The 11,111-nt window shown below is 53.5% G+C and overlaps 3 protein-coding genes across 3 annotated transcripts; 1 reads left to right on the top strand and 2 right to left on the bottom strand.

The window, feature by feature from the left end:
• Positions 1-1,569: 1,569 nt before the first annotated feature.
• Positions 1,570-2,397, bottom strand: J4E90_008716 (uncharacterized protein; the record flags this gene model as incomplete). The annotated part of the gene is made up of 3 exons (XM_051438238.1): positions 1,570-1,754; positions 1,809-1,901; positions 1,956-2,397. 3 exons carry the CDS (start codon positions 2,395-2,397, stop codon positions 1,570-1,572), a joined length of 720 nt encoding a protein of 239 aa, XP_051288237.1.
• Positions 2,398-5,045: 2,648 nt separating this feature from the next.
• On the bottom strand, positions 5,046-6,637 carry J4E90_008715 (uncharacterized protein; the record flags this gene model as incomplete). The annotated part of the gene is made up of 2 exons (XM_051438237.1): positions 5,046-6,375; positions 6,438-6,637. The coding sequence occupies 2 exons, from the start codon at positions 6,635-6,637 to the stop codon at positions 5,046-5,048; spliced, it is 1,530 nt and encodes a 509-aa protein (XP_051288236.1).
• A 2,627-nt stretch (positions 6,638-9,264) lies between these two features.
• Positions 9,265-10,917, top strand: J4E90_008714 (uncharacterized protein; the record flags this gene model as incomplete). The annotated part of the gene is made up of 5 exons (XM_051438236.1): positions 9,265-9,289; positions 9,379-9,419; positions 9,532-9,634; positions 9,685-10,215; positions 10,265-10,917. 5 exons carry the CDS (start codon positions 9,265-9,267, stop codon positions 10,915-10,917), a joined length of 1,353 nt encoding a protein of 450 aa, XP_051288235.1.
• Positions 10,918-11,111: the final 194 nt, after the last annotated feature.

The following is an 11,111-nucleotide window of genomic DNA, read 5'->3' as shown; positions in this document are numbered from 1 at the left end:
CGATGTCCGTCCAGAATTTCCAGCCCATGATGAAAGTGATTGTGAAACGGAGCAAGGACTGCGCGGTTGGATGTTCAGCTGCAGAATCGCCTGTTATGGCGATGATGCCCACGTAGAAGAGGTCAATGAAGAGTTCGTAGCTAGCCACTTCCTGTGCTTCTTTTGCGCGCCAGAGGAGCCCCTTGTGGAAGTACTGTCGTACGATAGGCTTTTGGTAGAAGTGGATTGCTGTACCGTGTTGACGATCAGAGTGCCATGTTTCTTTATCGAAGGAGGACTCAGCGAGGGAGTCTGTTGATGGGCCGTCTTCTTTGGTGCGTAGATGGGCTGAGTAACCGTATTTGGAGAAGTTGGCGTCGAGTTGCACGGCGTGCGAGGTTAGCATGTGGAGTTCGGTGGAGAGGGTGTCGAGGTCGCGGATTACGCGCTCGAATTCTTGGGCTAGGTCGCCATGGTCTTGGTGCAGTTGGCGGTGGTGCGCAGTGTGGTGGGCGTGGGTGTGGCGGAGTGCTTCGATCTGTGTGCGTTAGTAGAGCGATTGTTCCATGCCATGACTCTCTAATTCTTGTGTAGAACTAACATGTTCGGGAGATCCATGGATGACTAGGTCGAAGTCTTCTTTCTCGCTCGCATTGCTCAGCTTCCTCCTCATGTGATTTGCTTCATCGGGGGAACTCGCAATGTGCACCTTTCTTCCATCTGGTCTCAGAAAGTGTTTCAGCCTCTTGCCCGTGTGGTGACCAATGTGTGCATGATGGTGCTGGTGAGGATCATGCTGTGCGCTTGTTGTCGTGCTTGTTGGATCGTCCATGTCAGCAGCCGGCATGTGCGGAATACCAGCCATCTTGCTCATCACGAAGTAGGTGAAGGCGCAAATAACTGGGAGAGATAAAGAGAGGATCCCAGATACGCTATATGAACTGTGCAACGCGATTGTACCGACGCTGTCTCGCTGGGTCGAGAGTGTGGCTTGCTTCTACGGGGGCTAGCGCATACCCGATTGGTCGAGATGGAAAGTCAAGAGCGTGAATAAGCAGCTACAACACTTGGGTAAGCTGCGGGGCGGAAGCTGGAGTTCAGCTAATGTCGATTTACGAAATGACAGCTCCAAGATGTAGCAGGATTGTGTGAGACAGGCTGCTTTGGTTTCTTGGTTCCTAACTGATGAGGAAGGAGCGAGAGATGCCTATGAAGTCTGACTACGACGAGAGGCTCCTCAGCTATCTGTATGATCCTGCATAGATTAGTCAGGAATCAAGCATTGTGATGGCTTTTGCCCAGACAGCTAGGTCGGAAAGACAACATGAAGCGATAGGAACATGCGCATGCGGATACCGCTAGCAGTCGCCGGATGTCTGATTCTGTGAGATTCCTCCTGCTCATGCCGGAGACTGCGTATGAGGCCTTCATGGAGCGGACGAATCGCTGCAGTATATGCGTTTCCTCTATAAGTCAAGAACACAGTCCTAGCTTGTTGATAGTGTATATTGCTCGCTGCCGATATAGGCATACTCTGTGTCGAAGGACCTGAGCGCTTCGCTGTCCTCCGAGACTCTGTGTGTCCGCTGTCTATCGTTTCTTCGTCTGCCCTGCAGGACTCTGTGTACGTGCGCTCGCGCTGCCCGAGTCGGTCTTACCGGCCATCCACGAGGCGAGGTCAAAGTTCTGTAACTGCGATGCAGTGTTGGTGTTTCCGGAGCCCAGGACGCCGTTCTTCTTCATCTCCTCGAATTCTTCCTTCATCTCGGGGTCCACTACGCATGTGTCAGTAACCTTGGCAGTACCTAATGGGCTGCCGAGAGACTTACTGTTCTCCATCAGTTTGGGCATGCCGAAGATGAGGCCCATGGACACTATCGCCATGAGAATCATAGGATTCTTCAAGAATGACAGCGGTGAGACTGCGGCGTGTTAGCACAATATCCCCATTGCGCATTGTGGCGATGTCAACTTACAGCCTTGCCTCTCTTGGTAGAAGTACTTGGTTCCTACCGGCCTGGCTTCAACCACCAAACCGCTACCGCCCTCGCCGCGGCTCTCTCCCTTGTTGTCCCATTCGTTACCCAGGAAGGTCTGGTATGCCCTGATCATCTCCTTCTTCTCCCCGCTGCCCTCTGCCGCCTCTTCCACGGTGACATCAATCCTCAATGGCTCGAACGCATAGTCGCGGCAATGCACGGTAGCAAGGTAGCTTCCGGCGCTCACATTGTTGAAGTTGAACGTGTTGGAGCGCGTGAGATAGGCATCAAGGGGCGGGCCGGAGGACTGGAGCGTTGCGTGCGTGGTCGAGGGGAGCGTGGACGGATTGACAAGGACCGAGTTCGGGATTTGTAGCAGCAGACGTGCAGCGCTTGTGAGCGTCGCGAAAGACGAGAGGGTGGCGAGTGACGTCTTCATCGTGGCGTGGGTTGAGCGGGTCGTGAGGTTGATCATGTCGCTCTGGTGGGCGATGCTTGATGCGCGAGAACGCACGGGCCTGCTCAGACATACCACCTAGGTCAGTACTACTCCGTACTTCACTTTCCGCTGGGCTATCCCGAATGTCCGAATCAGAACAACAACATGTCGAGATTCAGGATGCTGGTCAGACCTTGAAGCTAAATCCTGAGCGGCCGACATTATCTAGGTATCGTAGCACTGGTAGCACGAGAAGTCAAGAGGAACAGCATCACGTAATGGTGAGATGTTGAGCTACCAAGACGAGGAAGTAGCGAGGTTGGCTTCATCTGCTACATTGTACTGGTACCTGAGTAGTATACATCGAGAAATGCTGCCTCCCACTCCCTCCTTCGAACTCATTGCTCACTCACTATCACTTTGCCTTGGATCCACTAGACTGAGGCGCGCTCTCACTTTGCTGCCTGGACTATATTCCCTGAGGACGTCATAGGAGTGGGCTCGTGCGCCCGCCACTGGACATATATTGTGCCCGCCCAGCTACTTCTTTCTTCTAACCCACCCACACGCCTAACTACCGCCATCGACGGTCTTTTTAGAGCAACGAACCTTCAACAGTTTCGGAAGTATCTTACACGCCTGGTACTGCTCGATGATATTGGTATTGGACTCTTGACGACGGCAGTTTGGCGCCGTGGTTTCTTCCTTTCTCTTATCCGCAACCCCATCCTATCGCTGCTGAGAGTCTTCGTAGGGTTCTCCTTTCACACCACTCGTCCGTTTAAATGGGCACTTCAACAGTGCCAGGGAGAATTCTTTCCGGTTCTAAGGCGGGGGTTAGCTTCTGCTGTTTGAACAGCCGGGTCAAAAGCTATTCTCTACTGCCGTCTTGAGGTGGGGGTCTCTTGTCAGCGATAGTATGATGTTGCGTCCTCTCTTCCTTGGTTCGCACTGAAGACATCCATACTTACCAGGTAGAACAGGCCGTTCTACTCTCATCTACCGGCGAGGTGTCCAGGTGCGAGCTGAGGATCGACAGGTCCCTTACTCACTATCATCTCCGCCAACTCCAGGCATGTTGTCCCTACTGATCAGTGGGCGAGAACCAGGTTCATTTGGCGTGAGCAACGGATCTCGGCGGAAGTCCCCGCGGGGGGCTACAATTTTTCTTTTCATTGATATGATCACCTTGTGTGGTCAGTTGAGGAAGAGAGTGGTGGCGGGTCTCGGCTACATGCGTAGTTGCTCGTTTGGAAGAAGTATAGCCCAAATACCCAGATACTGAGGTTAGTTCGGGACGGAATAAACGCAGTGGAAGCCGTATGGTAGCTGCTCGCGTATCGCATTCAGCTCGCAGCCCTAGATAGCGTCGTGCCGTTCCGAGGAAGGTTCAAAACGTCCTGCGTTGATGAGCCTGAAAAGATGAAGAATCTATTTGCGTGTACTGGAACAAAAAGGCAAAATTCAAACAATGAAAAGACACCTTGACTACTACACCCGTCGCCAGAACAGTCCAGTCAACCGCAACGGACTCCTTCCTTCGCGAGAAGAATCAGATAGTCCCGCACTGACACCCGGGAAGCACAAAACATCTTGAATCCTTATCTCCTCAAACCCACACCCTCACTACGTCGACCTTCCAACACATGGGATTTTGCGGCTCGCCCACAAAACCTATCTTCCATGCCAGCGAAAACTGCCTAGAGTCAAACCTCATAGCACACAGATACCAATTCTTGACCTTCTTTCGGTGGATCAACCCAATCAGGGGCCTTGCGAGTATCATCTCCGGCGATTGCAATGTACATGCTAGCGCTGCCCTCTTCGAAGCACACCAGTTGGTATGTGTCGGTCCCGGGCGTGAAAGTCGCGTACACGAGATTGGTCCCAGCAACATAGTCGAACTGCATTGCGGACGAGACGGGATCATCGGTGCCCCAAAGAGGCGGGGGCCAGTTGAGAATACCCTGGATGTCGTCGTAGGAGGATACGTTGTGGTAGAAGGTAGTGGGGGGACGTGCAGGGGTGGCAGTCGTGTCATCGTACAGGCATAGGCCTTCGTGGACTGCGGACCAATGGCAAACTCCGAGTGCGTGGCTGCTATCTGTCAGGATGAAGAAAAGGGCTGAAGGGTGGTCGTATGTACTCATTGAAGTTTTTGTCGATTGACTTGAGGATAAGACGGAAGCCATTGGACTGGTGCTTGAACAGACTTTGGGCGATCGTGACCGTCTGGGCTAGCAGAGTTGCGAGAGCTAAGGTAAAGAACTTCATGGCGTGCTAAGCTTGTGGATACTGGAAGGATGTGCTCGGATTTGATCAGCAAGCTTGTGGCTGTTGATGATGGAGTGCAGAAAAGGAACGGAAAACGGAGGCACGGTGCAGCTTTTGTACGGCATCGATGACGGGTACTTTCCCAGAAAGTGCGGACATAGATCGTAGGAGCTATGCGAACTTGAGGAAGTGGCTTTTACACAATATGTTTGTATGGCAGGAATTAACGTTGCAGCTTCTTACCCTTCTACGTCAATCAAGAAAAAGGCTAGATCGGCCTGCAGCCTACATTAATATAGAAGCATACAAAGTAGTTAACCTAGCGTTAATGTAGGCTCTAGACCTGTTTAGTTTTTTTTCCTGTGTAAGGTGCTTCAAGTGTCTTTCGTGAATTCTGAATGCTGCCGCCACTTCTCCCCAAACTTGAATATGCATAACGGGATGATGACCAAACACAAGCTCAGTGCGCCCAAAAGAGTGAAGCCTAGCCCATAACCAAGTGCGTCAGACAATGGACCAGTCGTGAGTGGCAGGAAGGTGCCCATAAGGCATCGCGTGACGATGACGCCCGTCATAGCCGATGCGGAGTACATACCGCAAGCGTCAACGACGTAAGCAGATAACGGTATAACAGTCAGAAGGAGCGAGAACCCCATCAGGGCCACCGAGGCGAGAAGCAGGAGTACAGGCAGACGGTATTCTGCGATCCAGCCGTATGCGATTACCGAGAAAGGCAAGAGGATCGCACCCAGGATAGAAAGAGGAAGGCGGTACTCTGGTTTTCCTTTTCCGCCATCGGGCCCGCGAAGCTTGACGTATATCCTATCGAGCGTAAAGTTGCATACTAATACACTGCAGAAAGATCCGACGCCTAGATATCTGTTAGCTGCCGTGGGTTCAAGCATATCAAGATACTTACTGAACGAGATAAAAGTGTAACCAATCTGGCCGAACTTGAAGTCATACCTGTCAAGCAAGATCGAGGGTAATGAAACGCTGACAACGTAAAAGAAGCTGAACGCGACCGAGGCAAATAGCGAGAGAAGCATGAGTACGCTCGAACCGAACAAGACCGCAAAAGGCCTGGTGATAGAGTGCCAGAGCTTTGCTAGATACTCATGCGTGCTCTTCGACTCCGGAACCTTTCCAGTTTCCTGCATCGTCTTCGCTGCTCTTCTTCTCAAAACAGCCATCTTGTACGTCTCTCTGAAGTAGACGAGGAACAGAACTTCGCACACGATAGCTAGTCCGGCGGCGATGGTCAACATGCGTCGCCACCCTATCGTCTCTGCGATGGTGCCAGAGATGGCAGGGCCGATAGCTCCTCCAATGAGCGGCGCAAGCATAACCAAAGACATTGCGGAGCCGCGTTGCTCGCTCTCGAAGATGTCTCCGATAATGGCTGGATTGAGGACGTTTGAAGCGACGCAAAGACCTGTGAGCATCCTCGCAGCAATGAACATGCCGCTGTTCTGGCTGCAAACTGCTAGGATAGTCGCAGCGATGAAGCCGATGTTACAAACGTTGAAGACAGGATAGCGTCCAAAAATCTCCGATAACGGTGCGATAAGTAATGGTCCAGCGGCTTCTCCAAGTTCCCAGATAGTCACGAGGAGCGCGCTGTTTGCAGAGCTCGATTGCTTTCCATCGAGATCCGAGACGATCTTGCTGGCGACCGGTACCACGCCAATGCAAGTAAACGTTCTGTAGACATGGTCAGCGTCGAAGTTCTTTTGACAATTGGAGTGCTGGGAGAATATGCATACACGGTGAACGCCATAAGAGCAAGCAACAAAACGATACCCCATTTGAAACCTGGCGACCAGTTGCGAGGGTCCTCAGGGTCCAGAGGCTCAAAATCAAGCGCGTCATTTCCAGCTTCCTCGGCATCATTCTCTTGTTGGACGCTTTCGTAGTCATGCGATATTATTCTGAGCAGAGGCTGCTCTTCGTCCGTGAGCACCATTGTGGCTTTTGTTCCACGGAAGGATTCCTCTAACAATATTCAAGATGAGATGATTGCGAAGCACCGAGGTTTACAGGACCCAGGAACTTTTTCACGGGACGAGCGCGGCGGATTGTGACTAATGAACGCCCTAGGGCGTGTTTGGGTATGGGGTAATCTTTAGCGTCGCTCAACTGCGGTGGGTGAGGAGCTGGCATCTGTTGAGCCGTCAACGTCCGTGCAGCATGCTTCCAGCCTCATATGCACGTCAACTAAGAAAAACAAGAACCTAAACAGGCCTGCAGCCTACATCAACATGGAAGCTTACAAAATACATGACCTGGCGTCGATGTAGGCTCCAGACCTGTTCAGTTTTGTATGAGGTGCGTGCAAAGTAGGATGGTTGGTGGGCATGGCGTTGTTCTCACGTAGAAGCTCAGCGATCTGCTCAAGTTCGATCTGTTCCAGGCTCATACTCTACATCATACAGCTGTGGCCGTTTGCACCATCGTACTCCTGCTCATTCCTCTTCCAGAGTCCAAAACGTTCACAATTCTTCCAGGTACCGACCCTGGTCCAGAGTCGAAAGATCAGGGTGTGTTCGACAGCAAGCACCAGTGTCTGAGCAAACCCTAGATACGCTTGCCGCTCGCATATCGAGCTATTCGGGTAACGTCAACCTAGGGACAAACTGAACAGGCCGCAACCTACGTTTTTGTGGTTACAGCCTACATCAACATGAAAACATGCAAAGTAGGTAACCTAACGTCAATGTAGGCTCTAGGCATGTTCGGCTCTTTTTCATTGTATGGTATGGTATCTGTCTAGCTATCGCATCCCGTTTCAGCCATAGTTTGTCAATCCTTTTTCTTTGATTTCCCGCACCAGTTCAAGCTCAAATCCCTCATCCTCTCCGCTGTCTCCTGGGTAAGCGAGTCTCGCGGGTATGCGCCGATAGCGAACATCATGGACAGGATGTCGATTGGTTCTAGATCTCGAGCCACTTGAAACCACAGCTCCATGGGCATCCGATCGAGACCTTGCGGTAGGGGTCGTCTTCTGTTGCTTGTATTCGAGGTCCTATCCACACGTACTATGCTGAAGTAGGTGTGCGCACTAAGCTCCGGGGCGATCCGATGCCGCTGCAGGGTAGGATAGATGGCTAGAGCAAGGTTCATAATACTACCGACACCCGCGTAGTTGATTATCATGAGGAGCAGTTCGGCGGGAAGGAGATTGAACAATCTATCGCATTTGTCATCAGACGGTGGCTTGTGCGGTGGCGGCGGAGGTGGAGGTGGAGGCGGAGGCGCTGCAGACATTGTTGCGTGAAAGTGCGTGAATGACAAGCGCACGCCAACCTAAAAAAAAACGAACAGCCTGGAGCCTACGTTGGCGCTGGGTCACCGCCTTTGCAAGGTTTTGACTTGATGTAGTCTGCAGACCTGTTCAGTTTTTTTCTTGTATGAGGTGGCTGCTCAATCGGTGTGAGGTTTGCTGGGTGACTCGGCAGCGACGGAAAGCAGCCAGCGGTAGATGTGGCCGGAGAGAAACCAGGCTCCTAGAGCGACTGCGGTAATGTATATCGCGATTGGGCCAAGTGATTGTGGGAAGACGTTCAGTATGAAGGGATCGAGTACTATGGTTGTTAGACGACGCATGACATGTTAGTGGGATTAGACGTACTGATATCGGCATCAACTGGAGGCGGGTAGTCCATCAATGTGCGATTGGTCGAATAGTAGGACGCTGCAGCCTGGAGGCGCAAGAACAGTACCGACTCTGGAGCTGCGGGCGGCGCTTCCTTGGTGTTTCCGTCGTCGTCCACTGGGTCGCGTCGAATGACTGAGTTATACTCTGATAACGAAGATATGAACTCGGGAGTATCAAATACGTGGGTGACTGAGTAAGTGTCAAGCCAGAAGTCGGTGGGTTGCTGGGCAGGTCAGTACAAACAATCATGTGAGACGATGCATGCGATATGCAACGGGAAGGAGCAGTAGACTCACGGTGGCCGGCCAGCAGATGCGCACCTCGTACCTCCTGCCGTCTTGCAGGCCGCGAAGCAAGTACCAGGACTCGAGACCGCGGGGCAGCGACTCGGTGGGAAACTGGACAGGGACTCGGATCGGGAGGATGGTGGACGAGGGCGACAGGTAGTGCAGGCCGAGGTCATCTAGCCCGGGGCGGACATTGGAGAGAGTCACAGGGCTGGGACCAAGGAATATCGTCTTCTCGACGTTGGCATTCACCGTCCAGGCCTGCGTGACGATGCAGAGCAGCCCGGCGGAGAGGCGCATCTTTGGCGGACAGCACGTGAAGATGGGGGAGAGTTGGGAGGACCGCCATTCATTGTCTCTCACGTCGGCCAGAGCAGCGCCATAGGCAGGCAGAGGAACAACAGGCTTGAATTCGTCCGATGAGGTCGTGTTTCTCGCGCAACGGCCAGGCAGCTGCATTGGACGTGTAGCTTAGCGCCGTGGTCCGTGATAGGCGGACCCTTTTGGCCTAAAAGTTCGATTCCACAACACAACAGCACTTCTCCCCCACTGCTCCACTCCCACCGACAGCAGCTTCAACCCTCGCCGCCCAGGTTCCCCCGAGACTCCATTTCGATACCCCAATTACTACCTTTGCTCTACGCCACCATGAGAGAAGTCATCAGTCTGAACGGTATGTCGTCCCTTGCGCCATGCGCGCCCTGACCGCCTGCAGCGGGACATCCCTGGCTATTTGTTGATGCTGACTTTGTACGCGTCTAGTCGGCCAGGCCGGTTGCCAGATCGCAAACTCTTGCTGGGAGGTGAGTTGCACCCGACGACACGCGCTGCTGCTGCTGCATCCCATTCTACGCCGGAAGAAGGGGCTGCGGATAGCTCACCGCCAGTGCGCGATATACTGACTCGGCTTTCCAGCTCTACTGCCTCGAGCACGGCATCCAGCCCGATGGTTTCCTCACCGAGGAGCGCAAGGCCCTGAACGACGACCACGGCTTCAGCACCTTCTTCTCCGAGACGGGTAGGCAGCTTTCGCCCCGGAGCGCCATTTCGACTGCTAACACTGCGCAGGCCAGGGCAAGTATGTCCCCCGTACCATCTACGCCGATCTTGAGCCCAACGTCGTCGACGAGGTCCGCACCGGCCCTTACCGCTCCCTCTTCCACCCCGAGCAGATGATCACAGGCAAGGAGGATGCCTCGAACAACTACGCCCGTGGTCACTACACCGTCGGAAAGGAGCTCATCGACCAGGTCCTCGACAAGGTCCGCCGCGTTGCCGACAACTGCTCAGGTCTGCAAGGTTTCCTCGTCTTCCACTCCTTCGGTGGAGGAACTGGATCTGGTTTCGGCGCCCTGCTCATGGAGCGTCTGTCCGTCGACTACGGCAAGAAGTGCAAGCTCGAGTTCTGTGTCTACCCAGCGCCCCAGGTCGCCACATCGGTCGTCGAGCCATACAACTCCATCCTGACCACCCACACCACACTCGAGCACTCCGACTGCTCCTTCATGGTTGACAACGAGGCCATCTACGACATCTGCCGAAGGAACCTCGGTATCGAGCGCCCCAACTACGAGAACCTCAACCGTCTCATTGCCCAGGGTAAGCTGCCAGAGCCTGCTTAGAAATCCACTCTGCTAACCTGACTCAGTCGTCTCGTCCATTACCGCCTCCCTCCGATTCGACGGTTCCCTCAACGTCGACCTGAACGAGTTCCAGACCAACTTGGTCCCCTACCCTCGCATCCATTTCCCTCTCGTCGCCTATGCTCCCGTCATCTCCGCCGCCAAGGCCGCACACGAGGCCAACTCGGTCATGGAGATCACCAACGCCTGCTTCGAGCCCAACAACCAGATGGTCAAGTGCGATCCTCGCAACGGAAAGTACATGGCCACCTGCCTGTTGTACCGTGGTGACGTTGTCCCCAAGGACACCCACGCTGCCATTGCCCAGGTCAAGACCAAGCGCACCGTCCAGTTCGTCGACTGGTGCCCTACCGGTTTCAAGGTTGGTATCTGCTACCAGCCCCCCCAGATGGTCCCCAACGGTGACCTCGCCGCTGTCAACCGCGCTGTCTGCATGTTGTCCAACACCACGGCCATTAGCGAGGCCTGGTCTGCTCTCTCGCACAAGTTCGACCTCATGTACAGCAAGCGTGCCTTCGTCCACTGGTACGTTGGTGAGGGTATGGAGGAGGGTGAATTCTCCGAGGCTCGTGAAGATCTCGCTGCCTTGGAGCGCGATTACGAAGAGGTCGCAGCTGACTCCCTCGGGGATGATGAGGGTGTTGAGGCAGAGTACTAGACGGCTTCTCACCGTACTGTGTAGCGTGTTCAAGAGCAGTATGGCTCTACATTGTTGATTGGAGTGTGTCTTGTTCGAAGCCTCGCTTTTGAAGAGAGACAAGTACCAGATTGATAATGGCGGGCTACGGCGTTTACAAGGAGAGCTTCTAGCGTACCTTCTTCTCCATACATGAAGCGATTTGGGATCAATTG

This window comes from Alternaria incomplexa (genome assembly GCF_024043165.1).
Source record: "Alternaria incomplexa strain BMP 0042 chromosome Unknown scaffold_13, whole genome shotgun sequence".
Lineage (NCBI taxonomy): Eukaryota > Fungi > Ascomycota > Dothideomycetes > Pleosporales > Pleosporaceae > Alternaria > Alternaria incomplexa.
This window is presented reverse-complemented; position numbering and strand designations above follow the sequence as displayed.